This window comes from Geotrypetes seraphini, chromosome 7 (genome assembly GCF_902459505.1).
Source record: "Geotrypetes seraphini chromosome 7, aGeoSer1.1, whole genome shotgun sequence".
Lineage (NCBI taxonomy): Eukaryota > Metazoa > Chordata > Amphibia > Gymnophiona > Dermophiidae > Geotrypetes > Geotrypetes seraphini.
Genome location: NC_047090.1, coordinates 42,618,942 through 42,646,412, shown reverse-complemented (window position 1 = coordinate 42,646,412; position 27,471 = coordinate 42,618,942). Strand labels below are relative to the sequence as shown.

The 27,471-nt window shown below is 43.8% G+C and overlaps 1 protein-coding gene across 2 annotated transcripts in view; it reads left to right on the top strand.

The window, feature by feature from the left end:
- The window catches only part of SLC6A12 (solute carrier family 6 member 12), a 159,157-nt gene that overhangs the window by 69,870 nt on the left and 61,816 nt on the right, over nt 1-27,471 (top strand). For both annotated transcript variants that reach the window (XM_033952482.1, XM_033952483.1), the window contains exons 4-7: nt 12,457-12,591; nt 14,784-14,924; nt 18,582-18,666; nt 23,552-23,684. In XM_033952482.1, coding sequence (XP_033808373.1) covers nt 12,457-12,591; nt 14,784-14,924; nt 18,582-18,666; nt 23,552-23,684 — 494 coding nt within the window. The remainder of the gene's footprint in view (nt 1-12,456; nt 12,592-14,783; nt 14,925-18,581; nt 18,667-23,551; nt 23,685-27,471) is intronic.

Here is a 27,471-nt window from a genome sequence, read left to right as displayed (position 1 = left end):
TAGGAGATCAACTGCTTTTACACCTAAGCAGCACCAAGACCAGCCGCCACTATTGAGAGCTTTTGTCCCAATCCAGCCAGACGTGTATGCTCTTCACCATACAATTTGTTGGAGAGATCAATCTGCCTGCTTTTAAATATCAGCAGCATTGGGAAAACAACTGCTTTTACACCTAAGCAGCAGCGGGTCCATCCGCAACCACCAAGAACCCACAGACCCGAACCTGCCAGGAATGTGAGATCCGCCCCCCCTACAATTCGATAAGAAGATCAACTGTTTTTACACCTAAGCAGCAATAGGACCAGCCGCCACTACCGGGAACCATTTGCCACGATCCAGCCAGACATATAAGATCTTCCCCCAGCATTCCATTGGATAGATCAATCTGCCTGCTTTTAAATATCAGCAGCAGTGGGAGAACAACTGCTTTTACACCTAAGCAGCATTGGGACCAACCGCAACTACCAAGAGCCCATAGACCAGATCATGACAGGAGTGTGAGCTCCACACTTCCTGCAGTCCGCTAGGAAGATCAACTGCTTTAACACCTAAGTAGCAGCAAGACCAGCTGTCTATAATAGGAGCCCTTGCCCCGATCCAACCAGGCATGTGAGCTCCTCCCCCTATATCCCGTTTAAGAGATCAATCTACCTGCTTTAAATATCAGCAGCAGTAGAAAAACAACTGCTTTTACATACAAGCAGCAGCGAGACCTACCACAACCACCAAGTGCCCACAGACCCGATCCTGCCAGGAGTGTGAACTCCTCCCCCTGCAGTCCATTGGAGAGATCAATCTGCCTGCTTTTAAATATCAGCAGCAGTGGAGATCAACTGCTTTTAAACCTAAGCAGCAACGAGACCAGCCACAACCACCGAGAGCACACAGACCCGATCCTACCAAGAGTGTGAACTCTTCCCCCCATGCAATCCGCTAAGAAGATCGACTGTCGGCTCCAGGCGGCTTTCCCGCAGAGGAGAGAATCCTGCATTCACCGTGGGCCTCATCTGGGGCAGCCTCCTTGGAGCGGCTGGGGCACGGGCAGTGTGTCTGGGAGGGAATGCATGGATGGGAGAACATCGCAGGGGAGGAGACATAGGCATCCTGGGACTGTCTGCCAAGTCTCTTCCCTGAAGAAGCCCTTTCTGGAAACGTCAATCGCTCCTCCTAAACTTACTTGCTCCACTTCATCACTGACGCTGAAACCGTGGATTGAAGACAAAGTTTTATTTTATTTTTCTTTCCAGCTTATGATTTATCTTTAATCTTATCTATTGTTTTGCCTTTTGTCTTTGTTTTGTTCTATTTCTATCATTTAAATTTCTCCAGAATTCTACTCTTCAACGGCTCCCCCTTCTGCTTCTATTCCTTTCTCTCCTCTCTTCTACATTCCAAAGTATTTAGATCAATGCTGTCTTGTTAAAATGTTTATTTTATTTTTATTTTTCCTCTAACTCTACTTTTCACTTCTCTATTACCCTCCAGGTACTTTAGTTAGATTGTGAGCCTTGGGGACAGTAAGGGAATTTTTCAAGTACCTTTCTTATTTCTAATCTTAATGTATATTTTCTGTAAACCGCTTAGAACCTAACGGATGTAGCGGTATATAAGAAATAAATTACATTACATTACATTACACTTGCGTGGACAAAACACGTCTGTGTCAGGCGTTCTAGAATTTTGCTGATTATTGTGGTAAATAAACTCTGTAGCGACATTTCTTCTGTGTGATCTGCCCTTTTTCTTTCTCCCTTTATTAATGACCCCAGCTCCTTCCCCCTTGGGTACAGTGAGTATTGTTTGTGCGGCCTCCTCTGGGACTGAACTGCAGATCTTCACATGGCGGTATACTGTACAGCAGTGTCACGGAACCACCAGGAAGATACCTGTTTTGAAGTAATTTCTAGCATCAAATGTATGTATCTTTTAAAAACAGAAAACAAAAAAAAAGTGGAATAAAACCTCACAGTATCTGGATGGAGCCAGAAAAATGTCAAGATACACCAGGTATCTTAAAAAAATGTATTGAAATATATCAATAAATTTATTAGGGAGCACTACATTATAGCTGATGATGTGCAATAGAGTATAAGGGCCCAACAGAATCTGTATTTTGGTAATATTGGCCTTCCTCATGAGTCCTTGAAAAAGCAAATTTGATGTGTAATTAATTTTTAGGTTTATTGTCTTTAGCCCTATATTTTCTAATACCTTGGTAATCTTATTGTATCATTTAATCTTGCTCGATTGTTGCAACATCATTTATTTGGGATCCTTCAAAAAAAAAAAAAAAACATTCTAAGACTCAGAGTCTTTCAAAATTCAGCAGTTCGACTGATTTTTGGGCTAAAGAAATGGGAACACATAATTCCCTATTATCAAAAACTCCATTGGCTGCCCCTGGAGGTGCGAATTCTGTTTAAGTTCTCTTGTCTGTGCTATAAATCAATATTTGGTCTGGCCCCCACTTACCTAGTTTCCCAATATAACCTGGCAAGTTCTATTAGGCCCACACAAAGAATACATCTATTCACCTATCTGACAATAAAGACCTGCCACTACAAAAGATTCCTGGACAGAACCCTTGCCTTCCAGGCAGGCAAATGGAATGATTGGCTGAATTACGTTATCATGCACTCCTCAATCTACTTCAATTTCAGAAAATTGGTCAAAACGAGTTTGTTCAATCAATTTGTAAACTAAGAATTTTTATAGCTCTACTATTCCAACCAGTAACCTTAAGAACTATATAGCTTTCCACTTCTTTCATTATGTAAGATTGTATTGATGACTTTGATTTGTGACCTCTTCGCTGATTGTCCAGCGCTTCTTGGTGTAAACGGCCTCGAACTTCCATGGCTTTGGCGGTATATAAGAATAAAATTATTATTATTATTTCTCTTGGCCTAGAATCTTCACTGATGGTGCAATTTTCCTCTGACCTAGACCCATTCCAATGATTGTGGGTTTTCTCTAGTTTGTTTCTCTAATTTGTTGTTCCCAAAACACAAAATCCATATTGCTAATACTACTTTTATCCTATATCTGCTTTTATGGGTTCCATTGGAACTCTGGATGATAGCATTGAGACATCTTTTACTTTCTGGGTACATTTATTCACTTCCCTGCATCATTTAATTTTTTTTGTCAGTAGCACAATTTGTGGATCATGTGTAAAGAATTTTGAAAGAGAATTGCTTTTATCAAGTTGATGTTTTTTAATCCTCCACTTACTCCTAATGAGTTCCTGGTGCAGCCCCTTGTGTGGACAAAACACAGTCATGTAAGGTGTTCTAGAATTTTGATGATAGTTGTAGTAAATAAGCTCTACATACACGTTTCTTCTGTGTGATCTCGATTAACATTTGGGTTTTTATAAGAACTCTGGACAGTTGCATCTGATGACATTTTTTTTACTCTCTGGATTTATTCACTTCCCTTTATAATTGTCACAAATTTTAAATCTCCATAATCTCTATTGTAGTCCCTATGGGGTTCGTAATCGAAACAGAACTACATCTAAAAACCCACCCAAATCGGCACTTGGATGATCAAAAAGACAGGTTGTCCAAGTGCTGATAATCAAAATGGGGATTTAGATGTATCCAGAGACTTTTTAGGCCTCTGTGCAGAAAGGGGCATTTTTGAAGGAGTGGTTAGGGAGGGATGTGGGCCAACCTAGACTTAGTTGTACAGGGATAATCGAAAGTTTGATGCTGCCCAGAAGGTATCCAAAGTGAACAGATAACCACTTCAGACACAGAGGGCTGGATTATGTATAGGAAGCCCAGTCTCAGAAGCCGCCTAAGCGGCTTTTGAGAATTGCACATATTATGCGTCGTATAGAGAATAGCCCGATTCTCTAACCGGTGTCCATTTCACAGGCGCTGGTTAGAGAATCGGGTTGCCACTGAGCTTATCGCGGCATGGCATCTCCCTGCCACGATAAGTTTAGCAGCAACTCGCCCCCTCCCCACAAAGACTACTGGCAGGAGGGATGCCCAGTACCTCCTGCCGGAAACCCACCCGAACATCACCGGCAGGAGGAATGCCCAGTCCCTCCTGCCGGAACCATCCCCCCACCAACCTCCCAGATAAAGCCGGGATGTCCAGTTCCTCCTGCGGAACATCCCTGAACATCATGGGCATCCCCCCAGCTGGACCCCCTTCCACCCCTCTGGACCCCATCAGCCCCACTCAGACCTCCCCAGCCCCCCTAGAACCCTCCCTACCTTAAAATGTTGGCTGGCCAAATGCATCCTTCCTGCCTCCAGCCCGCTGGCCCGCCATCTCACGAATGGCGGACCTGCCCCTTCCCGGTGCATCATGGGATACACTAGGGAGGGGTTCTTAGACCCTGATTGGCCCAGGTGCTTAAATCCCCTTCCTTAGGTGGGGCCTTAGGCACCTGGGCTAACCAGAATCTTAGGCCCCATTCACAGTGCATTCTGAGATGCACTGGGAGTGGCCTAAGATTCCGATTGACTAGATTTCTTAGGCCACTCCCATGGGGCCTGCCTCAGGAGTTTGTTTTTTTTAGATGTGTGTTAAACGTGTGTCCCGATTGGCTGGTTAGGCAGAAGTTGGCTGCCTACAATCGGGACGCCACAGGTTGTGGTAAAAGCGTAGCTGATTTTAAGAAAGTTTTGACAAATTACTGGAGGAAAAGTCCATAGTCTATTATTAAGACATGGGGGAAGCCTCTGCTTGCCCTGGATTGGTAGCATGGAATGTTGCTACTCATTGGGTTTTGGCCAGGTACTAGTGACCTGGATTGGCCACCATGAGAACAGGTTACTTGGCTTGATGGACCATTGGTCTGACCCAGTAAAGCTATTCTTATATTCTTATGCTCTATAGAATTTGTCCCAAAGTACAGACCCCCACACACTCCTACTAGCCATACCTCTTCCTATACACCCTAGCATCCTTCTAGCTTTTGCCGTCACATTTATAATCTGTTTGGCTACCTTAAGATCATCACATACAATCACACCCAAGTCCCGCTCTTCTGTTGTGCACATAAGTTCTTCACCCCTTAAACTGTACTATTCTTTCGGGTTTTTGCAGCCTAAATGCATTACTTTGCATTTCTTAGCATTAAATTTTAGCTGCCAAATTTCAGACCATTCTTCAGGCTTCACTAGGTCTTTCTTCATGTTATTCACACCATCCTGGGTGTCTACTCTATTGCAGATTTTGGTATCATCCGCAAAGAGGCAAATCTTACCTGACAGCCCTTCAGTAATATTGCTTATAAAAATGTTAAAAAGAACATCCCTTTCCTCAGAGCAATCTCCATTGACCACTACCCTCTGTCATCTTCCATTTAACCAGTTCCTGACCCATCCTGTCACTTTGGGGCCCATCCCAAGAGCACTCAGTGTATTTATTAGACAGCTGTGTGGTAACTGACAAAGGCTTTGCTAAAATCTAAATACACCACATCTAGTGCACTCTCTCTACACAATTCTCTGGTTCCCCAGTCAAATTGATCAGATTTGTCTGACAAGACCTAGCTCTAGTGAATCAATGTTGCCGTTGGTCCTGTAATCCACAGGATTCCAGAAACTTCACCATTCTCTGTTTTAGAAGCGTTTCCATTAATTTGCTTACCACATCCATTCGGTAAAAGTATGAAGAGAGGACCAAGAGCCGCCCTGCAAATTTCAGCAGGATGAATCACGTGAAATACCGCCCACAATGCCGCAACCCTTCCCATCAAGAGTGTGGTAAGCAAAATCGGTGACTGCACCCTGTGGGTGATGTAAGTCACAGAAATGGCCCTTCAAATCCACCAAACAATTGAGGACTTGGATGTCGGCCTACCACGGTGAGGTGCAGCAGTGAGAACAAAAAAGTGATCAGACAGCCCAGAACTCAGATATCATTTCCAAATAAAGAAACAAGATCCTCCGAACATCTAATTTGCGGAAGATCCAAGCTTTGTGCACCTAACCTGTCGTATGAAATGCAAGCAATCTAACCTTCTGATTGACTCAGAAAGCTGAGACCACCATCAACAAGAAGGAATGTAAAGTATGGAGGAAAACATTCACATTTATCATATGGAAAAAAAGGTTCTCTGCACAAAAGAGCAGAAATTCCAAAATACATGGTGCTGAGCCAACAGTGACCAGACAAACCGTCATGAATGTCAGGTCTAGAAGAAATACATCTTATAGTGATTCAAAGAAAGCCTCATCAAGGCCCTATAAAATGATGTTAAGAGTCCATGAATGGAAAAGAAGGCGCAAGAGAGGTTGTGGATGAAGCATCCCCCTCATACATCTGGTCAGATCTGAAAGAGCAGTAAGTGAATTAGCTCCTCTGCGCACTTGAAAATACGCAAAGCCTGCAACCTGAACTTTCAGGGAAGCCACTGCCAGACTTCTGGCTAAACTCTTCTGAAGGAAAACCATGACTGCCTAACTGGGAGGCTGCTTAGACTCCATCTAACTCCTAGCACCTCCCTGTGAAAAAAAGCCCACCAGGCTTTGGCAGAAGAAGCCAAAGTAGAAGGTATGTCGAGCGCAAAAGAGTTGAGTTAACTACCTCCAAATAATTGCTCATCATTGAGGCTGAGCACTCAAGAGACATACCATAAGACCAAAATGCTGTGGGATCTCCAAGGACACCAGTCCCTGAATGAGAAGCTATTAATGAAAAGGGAACCGGAGCCTCTCATCCCGCAAAAGACATAAAAGAATTACATACCGCGGGCAGCGAGGCCAAACCAGAGCCACTAGAGACACCAGGCTGGAATGTGTTGCTGACCTATCAGAGGCAATGTGTGTGTGTGTGTGGGGGGGGAGGGACATTATACAAGAACTCGTGAGCCAGCCAGGGCCAAACCAATGCATCCAACCTAGCTTCCATGCTGTTCGTCGACTGAAAAGGCGCCTTGCCTTTGAGATCTCTGCATAAACCAAGACCCTCGGAGGCAAACCCGACTCTTGTAAGAGCAGATGGAACAGCTCCTCTGAGAGGAACCCAGCTCCTGAGACCAACAAATGTTTGCCATGGAAGATTGCCAGAACATTGGCGAATCTGGCCCCCATGGGCCACCGAGAAAGGCAGAAGAAGTGTTTCTTCCCGGTGGAATTTTCACTGATCTAACTTGCTCGAGAGAGAGAGCACTAGAGTTCCCACCCGACGTACATACATCACTGTCATGGTGTTGTAAAAAACTTGCACCGCCAGTCTTTCCAAAGGAGCTGGAGAGCGATTAGTGCTACCCAAATTTCCAAAAGGTCCACCAATGTTGTGGACAAGGAGTCCACTACCCCTGAATGGAGCAGGCCCCACAATGAGCCCACAACCCAATAACATTTGTGCTAAGAGTTATCCACTCAGAAATCTAAAGAAGCCAGCCCTAGCTGAGAGCCAACCTGAAGCCACTATCTCAAAGTGTTGTTATCTGGCTCTGTGGAACAACTCAGTGGACATCATCAAGAGAATAGGGACTCCTGTCAAGGTCACATGTCAAGGACGCATGGGCACTCTGGCCCAAGGTATCATCTCCAAAGAGGCTGCCCGAGCCCCAGAACCTGAAGATAACCCAGGCCGAGAGAGCCGGACAATCCAAGAAAACTAATCTGTTGACAAAGGTTCCGTCTACTCGCCCTGAGAAGAAATGCACGACTCCAAATGAAGACAAAGAGAAGTCCTACAAAACCCAGAGATTGGGAGGATGCCCTGCATCTCTTCCTAAACTTTCCCATGCCTATAGCAGAGACACTACCGTCCCCACCATATCTTCATACACCCAACAAGACAGAGCCTGAAGTACCTGCTGTCACAGAAAGGGTGGACTTGGACCCCTTGTAGGCGGAAAACCACCTTAACTACAATCACTGGGATGAAAGTGTGGGAGCCAATGTGAGGCCAAGGGGCAGAGCTGTAAACTGGAAATGCTGATGCAGAACATGGAAATGCAGAAACCTGAGATGCTCTGGGGAGATTGAAATATAGAGGCAAACCTCTGGGAGATCCAAGGACACAAGAAACACCCCTGGAGACAGCAGTTAGCACAGTGTACTCTGCTGACCACTTGGAAAAGGGGAATTCACAAGAAGTGGGTGATTGACCACAGAACCAGAAATTGTCTCCAAATCACCGAGCCCTTTTGGCATGAGGAAGTATAAGGAACATCTACCTAAGCGCTCATTTGTGGTGTAGGAACAGATTAAAGCATCCTGAAGACTAAAAGGCAATGCAGAATATCGCAGATCCTGGACTCTGTTACCAGCGACTTGCCGAAGCCCAGAAACCAAGCCAGAGGTAGGTAAAGGAGAATTAACAAGAGTACGATGAAAGTGAATCCACTCTGACAAAACAGTAGAAGACAGCCTGGAAGTGCCCCCTGTGTAGAAACCATGCTCGCCCCAGGTGACATCAGCACTTTTTGTGTGTGTGTGTGTGTGTTGCTTGTATGGCGTAGCCACTGCAGGAATCTGAGGATGCCTGGAATCCGAACTGTGTTAACAGAGGTTTAGCCCTGTGAACATCTCTAGGAGGAGAAATCTGAATATCCCTGATGAGATCTGCAAGAGAAATGAAGAGAATTACGAGCCCCTCCCGACAGCCAGCAAAACTGTATTACAGGGAGCAATGTAGGGCGGCGAACACCACACCTGAGAAGAGGTCATCCCGACCTATACCGACAAGAATTCAGCCCTTGAAAGGATGGCTGCTGAAGGAGAACCTTGAGGCAGAGTCTGCATCCAAAGACAGGTCCAAAGAGACCGGTGCTCAGACTCTGCACCAGCAGAACATGTACTAAGACATGAAAGAATAAAGGAAGCACAACACCGCAGTCGCACAAACCCATACCAGCGGAGAACAGGCATGAACCCCCACAGAGGATACATTGCGCAGGCCAGAATGACAAGCACGCATCAGAAATGAAGTGGCCACTATCACTCAGCTACCTGAGGATGCTAGAAAGAATATTTTGTATAATAACAGCCTCCTGCGATTCTGAAGACCTGAAACTTCACTCCCCAGCACTAGGGAGGGCTGTGCGTTGGAAATCTGTGCCACGGCAAAATCTACCTGAGGCAGTTCAGACCTGCCAAAGAGCAGGATTCAGGAGATAAAGCAGAGACATAGCTGTAGCAAATCGGAAAACACTGTCCGGGGATCACATTGTTCTGAAACCTGTCCCAGGATCTGTGGATAAAATGGAAAAGGCACAGGAGAACGGACCAAGACTGAAGCCTGGAAAGTGCAAAACCTACAAGGAGCTCTTTCAGAACATCAGCCATATAGAGGCAGACAGAAGCCCGCTGAAAATGCGAAGAAGGATCAAAACCTCCAAATCTGGATGCTCAAGGAGGCCAATCTCAGCAAAGGCATCAGCTGGATCCAAATTAAATACAATAGCAGGAGACAGAAGAAAGAAAATCTGCATGGCAACCACTGCAATCAAAAACTGGCACAGCCAGACAAGAGAGCTCCTGAAAGGAAGCTTTGCCACAGATGCCATAGACTGAAAAAGCCCCAATACACCTGCCAGCTGCATCAAATGAATGGGATCTGAGGAAATGTTCAGAGGAGCTGAATAAAATCTGGTGATAAGGCCCACTCCGCAACCATGGCAGGGCACTGTTAAGGTAAATGCGGCGCCAGACTCCAGAATGGCCCCTGGGCGAGATGTTCTTCAGAAGGCATGGACCCATGCCATCTCCCCAGCCCAAGAGGACATGGAGGAGGTGAAATCCGAAGCTCTCACCCCCTCCCTCAGCACGCTACAGCATACATTTCAAATTTGCTGATCGGGCACCCATCCGGCGCAATCAATATCCAAATCCAGTAGATTAGGGGCTGGGGAGTCTATCCCAATTGATTTTGAGTCAAATTGAGGGTTTTTTGAGGCAGAATTTAAAGTCAGAAAAAAGATCAATTTTAAAATCCAAGATGGCCACCATCACAAATTTGCACCAAAATCATGCAAAAGTAAAAAAATTGTGATTTGGGGGTATGGGGAGGTGGGGGACCTGAACCCTACCCACAGAAACTGAAAACAGAGTTTAAATCAATTTACAAGCTATCCCCAAAGTTCCCATAGGAAATAATGGAGGTACTCACAGTGTCTGTAGTGCCTTTATCTGTCAGCTTTTTAAAAACAGCTCAGTTGAGAAAAAGGACTTTCTGCCTCAGAAACAGCTCCAAATTCACTTGAATTGAAGATCTTCGGACTTCTAGCCAGCTAGAGACCGAGTATACCCTTCATTCTCTGCTACATGGTCGGGGGCGGGAAAGGCAACCTGCGCCTTGAAACCTGAGTGGGTTTCTGTCCAGACACACTCAGCCTGTGCTATAAACCTGTGACTGTGGGGTCGCCGGCCAGCAAACTCCACAGGAGGGACCCCGGGTACTTCCAGAAGGTGGCACACATCAGGCTGGCTTCACAAATCCACCGGAGTTTCTCTGTGAAACTGCAGTCCGGCTCCACCGAACTGCATCCTTTTCTTCAACAGCACTAGAGCCACTGAGAAACAAAGTTTAAGTGAACTTTAAGCGAAAAAATAAGAAATAGAAGCAGAGCAACAGCAAAACACTTCTGTCCAGACTGCTTGCAGAAATTGAAAATATTTCTACCACTAGGGGGAGTGCAGCATGTGTTCTGAAAAGATGTGAGTTCTGCAACACCTGGACTGCGGGTTGGTATTGACCATAAGATATTAACTACAAAGAAAACAAATCCACATTCATAACCAAACAATATACAGTACTTGTATCATAAAATTGATTGAACTAGAACATACTTCAATAAACCTTTCTCAGGAACAGCTAGGGTTTTGTTTGGGGGGGTTTAAACTGCAGACAGTTGAATACTTGTTGGTTTTGTGATTGCTTTGCATATTTGTTCACTAGCAATGTAAGAAGCTTCGAGGTACCTGTACTATACTGTACTGGGAAGGTATCAGTAGAGGAGGAGGCAGAAAAAGGAAAGAAGTACTATTCTCCTCTTGCTAGTGGAAACAAGATGGAAAGGATAGTGCTAAATAATAAATTCCACACAAACTGATTTGTTTAGTGGTGCATGAAATGAAAATCCACCCCTCAATATACTGTACTACAGACCATTTAACATATCACGCACAGGTCAGGATGAACCATTTGGTGGGCTATAGGCTAATAGGCATATTGATCCTCCCTGTATAATGTAAACCTACAGATGGGTTGCTTGAGGAGGAAAATGTGCAGAGGAAGAAACAGCAAGTTAGAAGTGCTGTTTGCTGCTTTCCCACCTACTGGAGTTCAATGCATGAGAGTGAGGAGAAATAAAACAGAGCTGTTCACACAGAAGTGGCTTTGCTTCCTCTTTCTTCCATGGTCCTCTTTCTGCCAGCTAACTTACCAATGAAAAAATCTATCTTGCGAGCCACAGAATTAGCACATCTGAAAGGGCCCTCCTCAACATTTGAGCCCTAGGCACATACCTAGTTTGTATGAAAGAGAAGGTGTTAGCCGTGGTCAAATCTGCTTTCTTCCAATGCTACTAAACTATGATTTTGGAATGTAGTACAAATGGCTATTATTAAAAAATTAGATTATTGTAATGCACTGTATCTAGGGATGATATCTGTAAGACGTAAGGCTTTGCAGACTGTTCAAAATGCAGCTGCATGATTCATTTTTGGAGGGAGCAGATTTGACCATGTGACACCATTGCTGAAATGGCTTCATTGGCTGCCAGTCAAGTATATGATTGTGTACAAAGGTCTTGTCCTGATTTTCACAGCTCTACATTATGAGATATCTTGGTATCTGACTCAAGTGCTGAAAATGTATCAACTATGTAGACCAAGGGGGTCTCCAAAGTCCCTCCTCGAGGGCCGAATCCAGTTGGGTTTTCAGGATTTCCCCAATGAATATGCATGAGATCTATGTGCATGCACTGCTTTCAATGCATATTCATTGGGGAAATCCTGAAAACCCGAATGGATTGCGGCCCTCAAGGAGGGACTTTGGAGACCCCTGTTGTAGACCCTTAAGGTCAGAGAGAACATTAAAGTTGGTTAGAGAAGAGTTGGTTAGTGTTCATCATGCAAAAATAAGAACATCAGTAATTTCAATGGCAGGGAGTGTTATGAATAATCTGACTGGAACACTTAGATTGCTTTCTGATATTCAGAAATATAAGAGTGTACTGAAGACATCTTTATGTACAGAAGCTTTTTCTTGAAATCTTCTGTTTTTATGATTTTGAAGAGTTTTTAGATGTATTTGAATTGTTTATTGATGTATTGCCATTTGATTATGTATTTATTATGTGAACCGCTTAAGTATTAGCGGGATACACATTTTTAAAAATAAATAAATATACAAATGCCTAATCCTGCCCTTATCATTCAATAAGAATACCATTAGCTGTTGGTAATTATTTTTGAGTGGGAGAAGTTTCCTGAATGAAGTAAATCCCTGTTTACCTTTGTTTTGCTTCAGGTGCTTTCTTTATCCCATACTTTATCTTTCTCTTCACCTGTGGGATTCCAGTGTTTTTCTTAGAGACATCACTTGGACAGTACACTAGCCAGGGAGGAGTCACTGCATGGCGGAAAATTTGTCCTGTCTTTGAAGGTAAACTAAAGAAGATACAGGAGGATTAATTCATTTTTCTTTGTGAACATACAACGCTGCCCTATCGTTTAGGGCCTCTTCTATCAAACTGCGCTAGCAGTATGTAGCATGGTGAGCTACGAGCGTCAGGAGCAGTGTGGGCCATTCAGCGCAGCTCTCTGCTCTAAAAACTGCTAGAGCAGTTTGATAGAAGAGGCCCTTAGTCTTTTCTTAGCTTTATTTCTCTTCTCTTTGATTCCATTAAAACATTCTCTCCTCTTCCTTTCTTTCTCTTTTATCTCCCTTCTACTACATATGTGGGGTATAAGAAACAATATGGTACGGTACTTTTTCTTTCTTTCTCCCACCTCTAGAACAGTTATAGCGCATTGGGCAGCATTAGTATAGAGGATAGACATGTGGTAATGGGAAATAGGTGAAAAATAAATGGGAATAGGAGGCTGGGGAAGGAGCAAGATGGGAAATGGGAGAGCTAGGGGGTGAGAGAAGGGGATAGAAAGTTGATAGGTAGGTGAAAAGTAGAAAGGAATAGGGTGAAATTTGAGTGAACAGGGGCAAAAAAGGGAAGGAAAGAGCTAAAAAATGAAAAATCAGTATGTCAGAGACAGATACTGTATATTGAGGGAACAAGGCAGGAGAAGAGAGGAGAATTGAAAAACAGAAAACAGCCACTGGAAACAGAAGAAAGACAGGAAAACAGACAAGTAACTGGAACATGAAACCGTCAAGAAACCAAAGGCAGAATAAAATATTTTATTTGGAATTTATTAATTGAAATATGTTAGCTATGAGAAATATTAATTGCAGAAGTCTTTGTACTATATTCCGTACAAAATTTGGAGCCCCTTTTCAGGTTTTATATTTCACACCATATCTGGTAGTGGAGAGCTTTGTGCTGCTATTGCTCAGATAAAAACAAAAAATTGACCCTAGGAAATCCACAGACAAGAAAGTCCAAGAGAAACCAAAAAAACATGTGGAGTGAAGATGTTCCTGAAATGGACTTTATTGAAAATTTCAAAGTTCCAAAAGTACAATTAAGCAATCCACATACAAACCTAAAGGACCTAGTTCACTGAAAGCGTAGGACCCGACACTATCCGTGTTTTGACAAGATAGCCTTCTTCAGGGGTCCCTGAAAGTCCTATAGTAGTAGATATATGGAGTAACTAGTGTGTAGAGAATCGTGAGGAAAGCGCTGCTTGAAACCAAAGCAATAATGAGCTATTGCTCAGATAACATGAAAATCAGGATTTTTTTTTCTATTTTTTGTATGGTGACTTCTATGGAAAAATGTTCTAGGTCTGATCTGAATGTTGTGGAGAGGTAGAAGATCAGCTCCCATATAACTAATTTTATTAAGCTCTTCTTTTGCTTTATTTCTCATTTTGCTCCTTGTTGTTTGAGCATCATATAACTCCTTTCTGTTTTTGCAGAAAAGCAGATTCAAGTATATGTGGCAAGAAACATGGTTCTTTGAGGGCAGGATCTATTGTTTTGCTTTAAGCGTGGGTGACCTGGGCCTGAAAGGTTACTGAAGCTACTACCATCTAAGAAACTGCTGCCATAGGCAGCTGGCCATTCTTGACTAATAGATGGTGCAGTCCTTGCCCCACCCTCATTTTGGATGCTTGGAGGAGGGGGGGGGGACACCAGCTCATCCCTCACCTCAAGCAGCAGATTGCTTTGAGCAGCCCTTGACAGAGCTACTAGGTTGAATGATCTGTAAAATGTTATAATTTTCTTACCACAAAGAAAAATGGGGAGACCCAATGATCCACAGTGAAAACAATCCACCGATGAAAACAAAAAACTGTGGATACAGATGTTCTGGAGATAATTTATTAAACACTGACATATAAAAACATGAAAATTCAATTTTAAAAGTAAAATGATAAAAAATACAGTGATAAAAATCCTACACGGTCCGTGTTTCGGCGAACACGCCTTCCTCAGGAGTCCAATGGTTTGCAAACTCACATATAAAGAATTGGACTGAAAACAGTCTATTGTCTTTAAACATGTGAGCAAAGAACACCGCAGACAAGCTGAAATAGCAAAAAAAAAATGCTAACCAATATTCATTCCCCTTCCTCCATTTTAGTTTCTGTCCAGCTCTCTACCCTCTTTTCCTAATATACAAAGCACTTCTCATGTCTGCTCCTCTGTGTTATTTTTTTCCTTCTTTACAGGAATTGGATATGCCTCCCAAGTAATAGAATCCTACCTGAACATCTACTACATCATAGTCTTGGCATGGGCCCTTTACTATTTGTTCAGCTCCTTTGCTGCAGAGCTCCCGTGGGCCCACTGCAATCACACCTGGAACACAGGTATAGATATTCTGGGAATCGAGGGAATAATATAAAAGTCTAATCTAGACATTTCAAATTACTGTATTCTTATATTCAGTGCTGCTGAACATACACGTATAACTAGACATATGTTATTTTATTTATTGATATTAATTCACACTCTTTTTCAGTAGTAGCTCAAGGTAAGTTACATTCAGGTATGGTAGGTATGTCCATGTCCCTGAAGGGCACACAATCTACTTTTGTACTTGAGGCAGAGGACAGTAAAATGACTTGTTCAGCTGAACCCAGGATTTTGACATCCCTGGTTGTCTCTGGACTTCCATAGTTATCAGCCCAATGCCCTAATTTCTAGGTTACTGCTGCAGTGCAGAAACCCTGAATATTGGGGATCTATGCATTCGTTACAGATAGAATCTGGAGGATTGCTGCTCTTCTATATGGTGCCCAAAATTACACGTACAAATTTGGGTGTGTGCCCAATTTACATGCACAATTTAATTAAGTACTGAGCCGATAACTAGCAATAATTGGGCACCAACAAGTTATTGCAGTTAATTGGCTGTAATTTGGATTTGCAAGCAAGCATGAGACCCAAAAGTTACTCGCAAATTTTCCTTATTCACGGACCAGCTCTGCCCCTAACCCCCGCAAATACGGAGGGAAGAGTGTATTGGCATTATACAAATAAAGATGTATTGTATTGTACTCTATTGCAGATTTTGGTATCATAGGTAAAGTGGCAAATCCTCCCTGATAGCCATTCAGCAATAACGCTTATAAAAATGTTAAAAAGAACAGAACCTTGAGGCACACCACTGGTAATATCCCTTTCCTCAGAGCGATCTCCATTCACCACAACCCTCTGTCATCTTCCACTCAACTAGTTCCTGACCCACTACCCTCAACTAGTTCCTGACTCACTACCCTCTGTCCACTACCCTCTGTCATCTTCCACTCTGATCCCTTTCCCCAGTTGCTTGGGACCCGTCCGTCCGCCCAACTTAAAATAAGTTGAGGGGGGTTTTAGGGTTAGGGGGGCCGTTTGGGGGTTCAGGGGCGCCTGGGGGGTCACGGGGTTGTGCCTCGGCAGGAGGACTTGGGCTCCTTCCTGCTGATATTGTCATGAGGGTCACAGGGGGTGCGCCTCGGCAGGAAGGGTATTCGTGGTGGTGGTGGGGTTTGCCCTCTTCGGCAGGAGGGCTTGGGCTCCCTCCTGCCAGTATTGTTGGAGTTCGGTGGGGGGTGGGGGGTGGATCGCGATCACGGCAGGAGAGATTGGGCCTTTCTCCTGCCATGGTTTGTGGCAGTTCGGGGGCAGGGGGGATCATGATCGCGATGGCAGCAGGAAAGATTAGGCATCTCTCCTGCCACGATCGTTGCGGGGTATGTGTGTGTGTGTATTCTGTAACTGGTGTTGTTTTTGACAGACGCCGGTTACAGAATCCAGCTTTTATGCGAAGGACTGGCCCCTCCTTTGCCTAAAAGATCTTGTTTTGGGCTTTTGGGACTTGGGCAATTTTTTAGTTGATAATGTGTTCTAAGTTTAGACGTAGTGGTGGTCTGGGCGATTAAACTGCTGTACGTAGAGGTAGGCTATTCTAAAAAAAAAAAAAAAAAAAACACCTCATTTTGGACGTTTTTTTTGAGACGTTTGGACATTTTTTTTGAGACGTTTTTTTCCCTGCTGCTTCTTTCAACGTTTAGGAGCTTAGGCCAAAAGGGGACTTAGACGGTTTTTTTTTTTTTTATTATGCCCCTCCATGTCTTCTTTGAGCTAGATCAGTTAGAAAGACTATTATTAGAGAAGGAAGTTAAGTAAGTTATCATAGTAGGGATTATAAAATGAGATTGTCTTTAATAGTTAGTCAGGTGTAATGGCTTTATGTCTTGATTGTTGATTCTTATGTTGTTTTCCTTTGTATTTATGTATTTATTTAAAAATGTATATACTGCATATTTGTATTCTCATAAGTGGGAGACCTGCCCATGCTTTACCCACTTCTATGCCCCCTTGCATTTAAGCAAGTTGTGCCAATCAGTTATAGAATAGCATTAGTTACACATATAACACTTTATGCAATAAAGTAAAACTGTCACAGTAAAACTGTGACTGAGTTCAAAGAAGCATGGGATGAACACAGAGGATCTAGAATCAGAAAATAATATTAAAAATTGAACTAAGGCCAGCACTGGGCAGACTTGCACGGTCTGTGTCTGTATATGGCCATTTGGTGGAGGATGGGCAGGGGAGGGCTTCAATGGCTGAGAGGGTTGGTTGAGATGGGCTGGAGTAGGTTTTCACTGAGATTTCGGCAGTTGGAACCCAAGCACAGTACCGGGTAAAGCTTTGGATTTTTGCCCAGAAATAGCTAAGAAGAAAAAATTAAAAAAATTTAAATTGAATCAGGTTGGGCAGACTGGATGGACCATTCAGGTCTTTATCTGCCATAATGTACTATGTTACTATGTTACAATAAGTTGTAAGTGCTAGTATCGGGCTGATATTCAAATGTCTAACCAGGCAGGAGACTTTCCTGCACTTCAGCGCGGCTGCCGACTCTGCTCTGGAATAAGTACAGCAGCCGCACTGAGGTGCCGTTTTGAGCAGCGTGGGAGGTTCTGGATCCAGCCGGTTGTGCACCCTCTTGAAGCGTGCACCTGGGGCAGACCGCCCCCCTCCCCCCTCTTGGTACACCACTGGGGGATAGAGTCATCAGTCTTCTAAAGGTACTTCCAATCTCCTGTGAGGAAGTCTGTAAGGCACTGCTCTTCTTCCTCAATAGCACTCCCTCACAGTGTCAGAACCACCTTAAAACCTATAGTCTCACCCAAGGGGGAAGTAGAATAGGAAGTGTGGAGCCAGGAGGACATGGTCCAGGAAGTATATAAGCTGAGGCTATAGCTTGGTTAAGGAGACCCAGAGGGAACATTTGCCTCAACCACCTATGAGTAAACTGCAATTGCTACGGTCAAATAGGCCAAATTCAGCTTGGACCCTTGCAACTTTGGACTTTGACTCAAGTAACTGCTTGACACTTTATTAATAACTCTGGGGAACCAGGCCAGAAACAAGTAAAGTATACTGCCATGCTGAGAAACAGTAATGCACTCTATGGCCCTGCAAGAGCAGGGCATTGGAGAACTTTGCTATATTTAAGAACCTTTTTGGATTTTACATTTAAAGCACATTTATGTGTTTATTTTCTTCCTCCCTACCTCATACTTCTAGTAAACCATATTTCCTTCGACCTGCAACCATCTTACCTGGGCTCCAGACCCACCCTTGTTCATGTTACCACACACCCTTATAGTGAATTCACTATAATTTATCTCTCTCCTCCCCCCTATACAAAAGTGCATATGAAGATTTTAGCACCAGCTAGTGTGCTGAATGCTCTGCTCCGACGCTCATAGAAGCTCAATGACAGTTGGAGCAGCGCAGAGCATTTAGAGCACTAGCTGCCGCTAAAAATCTCCTCTGTGCTTTTGCAAAAGGAGAGGTTAGTTTGTTGTGTCTCCTTGGCTACCTGAACTAGACTCCTGGTGAAAGTAACAGGCTGTCCCAGTTTAACATGCCTTTCACTAGGTCAAACCCATCATGAAAAAGAGGAGAATGGTATGGAAAAATAGAAATGATCAGCACTGATTACAAGTTCTCTTTTCTCTTGACAGAAAACTGTGTGGAGTTTGCAGAAGAATCTAATTGGACCTTGTCAGTGAATACCAATGCTACCTCCCCTGTCATTGAATTTTGGGAGTATGTATGCTGTTGTCAGAATGATTTTGCTCACAAGGATTATGAAGCCATCTAATCTTGGCATACAGTTACATATACACATAAATATACACATATACGCAAACATTGAGAGCTTGACATACCTCCAAATACATCTACACATTTATCAAACCTCATTTGTATACTCAAATAAGTGGATGCAGCTTGTAAGCATGTGGCAAGTATGCCATTAAACACCAAGGGGCTCATAATAATAATTTTAAAAAAGTGGCCTAAGTCGGTACTTGGACAATCAAAAAGACAGATCATCCAAGTACTGATAATCAAAGTTGGTTTTAGACGTATCTAAAACCAGCTTAGGCCTTTACCCTGCCTCTGAATGCCTAGAGTGAAAAGAGGCGTTTTTGGAGGAGGGGAAAGGGCGGGAGGTGGGCCAACCTAGACTTAGTCATTTGCAGCCATAACCAAAAAGAGTTGACAGGTTGCCAGATGGAACTTATACGTTTTGACTTAGACCAAGTCAAAACAGGTATAAGTTCTATCCCAGGCAACCTGTCCACTCCCCACAGCAACGATTGCGACAGGAGTGGGGGTGGGTGGAAGTGCGCCTTCGGCAGGAAGGCCTAGGCTCCCTCCTGCTGGTATTTGCGGGAGGTGGGGTATCGGCAAGAGGGCTTGGTACCCCTCCTGCTGCGATCATGGGTTCGGGTGGAAGTGTCGGCAGGAGGGCTTGGGATCCCTCTTGCCAGTTTGCGTTTTTTGTCGGGGGGTTGCCGGCAGGAGAGATTGGGCATCTCTCCTGCCGTGATCGCGATCTCACCACCCCGAACTGCCGTGAACCGGCAGGAGAGATGCCCAATCTCTCCTGCCGGCAACCCCCCGACAAAAAACGCAAACTGGCAAGAGGGATCCCAAGCCCTCCTGCCGACACTTCCACCCGAACCCATGATCGCAGCAGGAGGGGTACCAAGCCCTCTTGCCGATACCCCACCTCCCGCAAATACCAGCAGGAGGGAGCCTAGGCCTTCCTGCCGAAGGCGCACTTCCACCCACCCCCGTGAATACCGGCAGGAGGGAGCCCAGGCCCTCCTGCTGAAGACGCCCCCCTCCACCCCCGTGAACCCCCCTGAACCCCTCCATCCCCCCACTACCCCGATCCCCCCGGACTCCCTACTAACCTGGGTCCTTTTGCCAGCCTGCCGGCAGGCCTGCCATCCTCATAATGGAGGGCCTGCCCCTTCCTGGTGCATTGTGGGATACACCGGAGAGGGGCCTGGGGCCTGATTTGGCCCAGGCACCTAAGGCCTTCCCATAGGAGGGGCCTTAGGGAACTGGGACAACCAGAATTGGGCCAGTTGCCTAAGGCCCCTCCTATGAGCGAGGCCTTAGGCACATAAGCCAACTGAATCTTTGGTTGGCCCATGTGCCTAAGGCCCCGCCCATAGGCAATTTAAGACAGATTTTTATCCAGTCCTGTCTGTCTGGATAGTTATCCGGGCATCAGCACTGAATATTGGCAGTGCCCAGATAAGCTTTGACTCCACCTTTGCTGTGACCATGAACCACCCTGGCAGAACCTGGATTAGTACAGTCACATTTGATATTCAGTGGCATTTTACGGCTAGATGCCACTGAATATTAGGTTGAGACCTAGTCAGTGAGACCTGGTAGCAGTGGCATACCTAGCATATGTAAAAATAAAAATAATAAACACTTTCAATAGTAGTTGATGCTGTAATGTCCTATAGTATGATATAAGGATAGCATAGGCTATTAAATAACTAAAAATGAAGGAAAAGCCTCAGATAAGGGCCCTCCCACCACCACCGAAGTGGTAATTAAGGTGGTTGAGCGGTCACCTCATTGGCAAAAAACCTACAAAGAAATAAAAGCCATATGCTGTGCTTCACTAATGAAAAATAAAAGATAGAAGGAAAACTTTTCAACTTATCTTTTGCTGATCGGTACACCAATGGTGGCCAGCGTTTCACTATTTTGCTGCCTCAGGGTGTATCCCGACTGATCTGACTTCCTTCAAATGGGATGCCAAAAAACCTTCTCATGCATCTGTGTTTTCATGATATCCGAGTCATTTGTGGCTATACCTAGCATATGTGACACCCGGGGCCCATCATTTTTTGACACCCCCTCATCTATATGAAAAATAATTTTTTTTAGTAACAATCTACATATCACACAACAAGAGTGTACCTAGGAAAAGGCAGCATCTTAAACACTGCAGTGAGCACTAGAACACCAACACATACATTGTAAAACTAAACAAGCCAGATCTCGCACAGTCAATTGATCCTGCACAGTCAATGCTAACAGAAAATCATTTCCTTTTCATACACACAAAACAGAGATACACCCTTGCCCAATATGGAATAATCACAAACTAAAAATAGAAATATGTAGACAAAAGTTAAACTGAACAGCCAAGAAACCAGACTCTGCATACAATGCAACACCACAAAAACAATGACACATGTCCCCTAAAGACAGTAGATGTAAATTTGAAAAAACTGATACATAACAATCACCACTTTACAAATTAACAAATAATGAGAAATAAGAAAATATCATTTTACTGGACTAATCCATTTTTCAATTAGCTTTCAGAGGCTAAATCTTTCTTCAGAACAGTACAGTATACTGCTGTTATGGTATCCTGGCCTGACCTGAGGAAAGGGGTTTAGTCCAAAAAAATTGCCTTATTTCCATTTCCTATATATAAACTTTTATCAATACAGTTACAATACTTCTTGATTCTAAGTAAAGCAACAAAAAAAATCTTTCTACCTTTTATTGTTACTGCTTTAATCATCTTCTCTTCTCAGGGAAAAGAAATGTTGCTCTGCACAGGGAAGGGGGGAAGAAATGCTACACAGGCAAGGGGGGGAGAAATGCAGCAGCAGCAGCATTTCTCTCCCCCCCTTCTATGTGCAGCAGCAGCAGCAGCAGCAGCATTTCTCCCCCCCCCCTTGCCTGTGCAGCATTTCTCACCACCACCCTTGCCTGTACAGCATTTCTCCCCCCCCCCATTCCCTGTGCAGCAGCAACATTTCTCTTCCCTGTCCTGTGCATAAACAACATTTCTGGCTGGTTCCTTGCTGGTTCCTTGTTCTATTCACACAATCCGTGGCTGCATCAGAAGCCTTCTCTCTGAGACTGTAATGTTAGAGGGAATGCTTCCAACGCAGCCGCGGATCGCACGAGGAGCCTACGCCCGTGTCTTTGAGCAGGAAAGCCGGCCAGAAGCTAAACAACCGCCGGAGGGAGCTGGGCCGCGGACACCCCTGTTTATAGTGTACTGCCGCTGTTGCTGGTTAAGGAAAGCAGCAGCAGTAGAATAGGGCACCCAGGGCAGACCTCCCCACCCCCTTTGGTACGCTACTGCCTGGTAGGAGCCACTGAATATCGACCCCCATGTTTTTACCCTTATCTCTCAGAAGAGAGGAGACTGACAGAGCCATAAACTCAGTTTTCATTTAGAAGACTTTTTAACCTTTTAGAAGAAAAACAATCTTTCTACATAATGAAAATGTTATTTTGACAGTGTTTTCCTTTTCCTTTATATCTTAAGAATAAATGAAAGCAAGCTAAATGCATAGTTTTTGCTGTGTCTAAAATTCAGTGTGAACTATAAAGCAGATTTTAAAAAAAGGAAATTCAGCACCTGTCAGCCAGAAATGAATCAGCATGCGTAAAATTAAGGCCATAAAAAAGATCATTTCTTTCCAAAGTCCTCAAAATATTCCATAAAACCCCACCAAGGTCATGCAAGAGATATGTCTGTAGATATGCAGCTCTTGATGATGGCTTCACAATGCTTCATTGTGAAAACTTTTGCCATTTATGCAACCATAAGATCATTGTAGGTGCAAGGTTTACATTTCCTGTAAATGTAAAAAATCAGTGTCCTTATAACCTTTCACCGGTTTGTGAGCTTGTGAAATCTTTATGCAGCCCCAGTCCTACACACATGCGGTTTGTGGGCTCCGGCCAACTCATTGAGTCGAGGCACTTGCAACCAGGGCTCACAAAAAGAAGTTTGGGGGAGCAGTTTCTTTGGTATTTGAGCTGGACGTAGGCCAGGGCTGGATAAATTCTGGGAGTCTCAATTACAGCACTTGATCCTTTACTTAATTACTTATCAAGAAATCACATTGATACAAAGGTGCAATTGATAACTGGAACGTTTAATTAATCTTGATTGTAGATGTCAAACATGAACTATTTACAACTTTTTCTGGTGTACAAATGGAATCTGATCCAAAAACAGTTAATTAATAAAGTCACTTCACACACTCACAATCTCCATCTTCTCCTGGTGATCCCTTGGAAAAGTAAAGTCTCTTTGTTTTTCTTTCTGTGAAACGCAGTAGGTTTCCTCTTTCTCCTCCGTGTTTGTCTGCGCTTCTGCACATTCGAGCTCTGGTGGGAGAAACAGGATAACCAAAAACCTTGAGTGTACTCTTTCCTCCCTTTTTATATTTCACCCCATCCCACTCTGGAAAAGAGGCCTCCAGCTCCACCCACAGTTCATTACTATCTACACTCATATAACTCAGTGGCTCTCTGAAAAATCCCATGCAGCAGCAGAGACATCTTTCAGGATGGATCACACTTACATATGGTCCTGAACATCAGTGAGGTGCATACTGAACTTCATTCACCCATGTTCAGGATCTGAAAAATTGCAAGAACATATTTGATTTTGGCATGAGAAAATAATCACATGTTTATGTTTAAATAAATGACTCTGGGGTCTGGCATGTCATAGAAAATGTGTTGAAATACCTCATATAATCATGTAGATACACAGAGATATGAGTGTAGCAGAAAAACCCTGAGTTATAGTGAATGATTGTGAATAGTAGCTTTTATTTACCATCCCCTGCAGAAATCGGGTTCTGGGACTCACAGATGGTATTCACAATCTGGGCACTGTGAGATGGGAATTGGCTTTGTGTCTCCTTCTGGCCTGGGTTATCTGTTACTTCTGTATCTGGAAAGGAGTCAAATCCACAGGCAAGGTGAGTGATGTTCTTTTATAAATCCTTTTCCTATGGACCCGGAAAAAGTAACTAACCTCTTAGCACCAGTACTGAACCTGCTTCTAGACCAAGAGGTCTAAATCTCCAACAAAGGAGAACCTTGTCCTATGATTCTATATTTTGAATCCAAGATATATATCTGAGTTTTCCAACTTGTCAATTTATTGGTGGAGCCTGTGATTGGGCTTCTAGTGCCCCTTGCAGCCTATAAATTGTCAACTATCCCTCCCCCCCATTGCAGCATCTCCTGTTTTTCTCTTCTCTCCCTTCCTCCCATTCAGCATCTTCCTTTTCTTTTGTCTTCCCTACCCTCCCTGTCAAACATTGTCCCTGCTCTCCCCTGCCTCCCACCCATCCATCCAACATCATCCATACACTCTCTCCTTCCCCAATTTAATATTTTCCTTACTCTATTCACTCTCTCTCCCACCCACCCTTTTAGCATTTTCCCCTCAAACCTCCTTACCTCCCTCCCTTCTGCTCTTGCCACCATTGCCTCCTACTATCATGCGTCCAGGCTTGCCAGCTCACAGCAGCAATCCGAATATCAATATGTGCAAGAAAGCCTTTTGGTCCATATGCGTGCAGCTTGCAAAGGCTCTTCTGAGCCCACCCTCTCTGATGTATACTTCCCAGTATCAGGGGATGGGACCAGCATAGAGTTAACAGCTTTTATTGGCAAAAACAAGAGGACAAGATCATTCAACAAATTATTCAGTGTGGGAGTGAAGTCTGGGTTTTCTATGAGACTGGACATGATCTCACTATAAACCAGGCATCTCCAGTTCTGTATCACAAACTCCTCAGTTTCCAACAATGGAGCTATTCCTTTTACAATACATCACAGAAAAAAATTTATTTTTAAGGTCAAAATTTTTATTAAGATTTTAGGGAATAAAACAACAATCCAAAACATAAATGCAGGAAAAGTACAGAATGTTAATGGAACAATATAGACAAGACCACATAGTAATGTACATTCCATCATATTCATAACCCCTGAACCAAATCAGAGAATCATAACAGTAAGAGGAAAATTGAAGGGGGATATAGAAACATGAGAAGGAAGGGAAAAGAAAAGAAAGAGGGTGGAAGGAAAAGAGAACAGTGCTAATAATAATAGGTAAAATAGAAAAAAATTTCTGATTGTGATTGTCACCTCAGGAACTGCTCACACTCTTTCCTCTACCAAACACTGTTTAAATCAAATGGGTGTGTATGTAGTGACTCTACAGGATGTGGATGCTAGTGCTGCCCAATTCAGGAAAAAATATTTCGATTCGATTCAGCCTATTCAGTCTATCTAAGCTGCATTTGTGTGCTGACTCGCTGTAACCAGAGACCAGGTGTGAAGGAAAACCTCTCCGTGTTGCTCTGAGACTGCCCCAGGTTTTTGTTTGCTAAAGAAACTGTATCTTTGATCTTGTGAAGCCATTGTGATAAAGTCTCTGCAAAACTAACAGCTTATCTAAAGCCCTGCTGTGCTCCGTTAGCTGAAAGCTCAGCTGATGCTGATAAGTTCTATTGAACCTCTGAACACTTTACCCTGTAAGGTTAGCTGGGGAGCTTGTGACTGTATTTCCAAAGTTTGCTACTTTACTTGCTTACTATGTTTATACAGTTTTTGCTTTCATTGTTTTGGAATTACATAAGAACATAAGAAATGCCTGCACCGGATCAGACCTGGGGTCCATCCAGTTTGGTGATCTGCACACGCGGAGGCTCAGCCAGGCGTACCCTAGTGCTTACATTAGTCACTCGTATCCCTCAATGTGTCCTGCAAGAAGATGTGTGTCCAATTTTCCCTTAAATCCTAGAATGGTAGTTTCCTCCATCATCTCTTTCAGGAGAGAGTTCCAGGCGTTCACCACTCGCTGTGTGAAGCAGAATTTTCTGACATTTGTCCTGGCCGTGTCCCCTCTCAGCTTCAGGCCATGACCTCTGGTCCGAGTCTGGGTCACATTCGCCAATGTGAATAAAGCTGTTTCTTGCTCTCCATCCTTTCCCCCTGCTGGTGAGTGATCTTGCTCCATTTTGTCGCTTCCTTTTAGCAATTTAAAGTCTCTATCAGATCCCCTCTCAGTCTTCTCTTCTCAAGGGTGAATAATCCCAGTTTTCTGAGGCGATCCTTGTAGCTCAAGTTCTCCATACCTTTTACTAGCTTCGTCGCTCGCCTCTGCACCTTCTCCAGCAGTGTTATATCCTTCATCAGGTATGGAGACCAGTGTTGGACACAGTATTCCATTATTTTCATGGCATTACTGTTTATTTGAATCCTGGTTAAGAGGACTTTCTTTAAAGCAGAGAAAGTCCAGGGGAATGCAATTGTTTGCCATACTTGGACTTTAGGCCATTCTGACAACTATATGAGCTATTTTTACTTTTTGCCTGACTTATGCATGTCCTGAGGATGGCTGACGGTGTTCAAATAAGAATGAGAATTTGACCATACCTGGATTGTGTCTCCCTTTATTGGCAACGTATCTCAGTATGGCCTGGGCAGACTTGGTAGAAGCCTAGGTCTGTTTTACCTGAAAGGCTTTCCTCTTTCCTGGGGATGCCACGCCAACAGGTCAGGTTAAAACACGGCTAAGCTGACTGCAGGCCTGAGCAGGGGATGGTTGTGTGACAGGACATAGTCTGATGAGGATCAGCCAGCACAGCTTCAGCAAAGGAAGATCGTGCTTGACGAACTTACTGCACTTCTTCGAGGGAGTAAACAGGCAGATAGACAAGGGTGACCCAGTCAATATTATATATCTGGATTTTCAGAAGGTGTTCAACAAAGTCCCGCATGAATGACTACTTCAAAAAATTGTGAGCCATGGAATCAAGGGTGAAATACTCATGTGGACTAAAAACTGGTTGACAGATAGGAAACAGAGAGTGGGGGTAAATGTCCAATACTCGGACTGGAAAAGCTTCACGAGTGGAGTGCCGAAGAGTTTGGTGCTTGCGACCATTCTCTTCAACATATTTATAAACAACCTGGAAATTGGTACGATGAGTGAGGTAATTAAATTTGCAGATGATACAAAGTTATTCAGAGTAGTGAAGACACAGAAGGATTGCGAAGACCTGCAACGTGACATAAACATGCTTGAAAAATTGGCCACGATATGGCAAATGAGGTTTAACGTAGATAAGTGTAAGGTGTTGCATGTCGGTAACAAAAATCTTATACAGGATGTCCAGTGCAGTACTTGGAGAGACCCCCCAGGAAACAGACTTGGGAGTACTGGTAGACAAGTCAATAAAGCCGATGCTGACTGTGCGGTGGTGGCAAAAAGGGCAAACAGAATACTAGAAATGATTAAGAAGGGGATCACGAACAGATCAGAGAAGATTATCATATGGCTGCACCGGCCATAGTACGCCCCCACCTGGAATACTGTGTGCAGTACTGGTCACCATACATGAAGAAGGACATAGTACTACTCGAAAGGTATCAAGATAAGAGCGACTAAAATGGTTAAGGAGCTGGAGTAGTTGCCCTACAGTGAGAGATTTGAGAAACTGGGCCTCTTCTCCCTTGAAAAGAGGAGACTGAGAGGGGACATGATCGAAACATTCAAGATAATGAAGGAAATAGACTTAGTAGATAAAGACAGGTTGTTTACCCTCTCCAAGGCAGAGAGAACGAAAGGGCAGTCTCTAAAGTTAAAAGGGGATAGATTACAAACATAAGGAAGTTCTTCTTTACCCAGAGAGTGGTAGAAAACTGGAACATTCTTCCGGAGGCTGTTATAGGGGAAAACACCCTCCA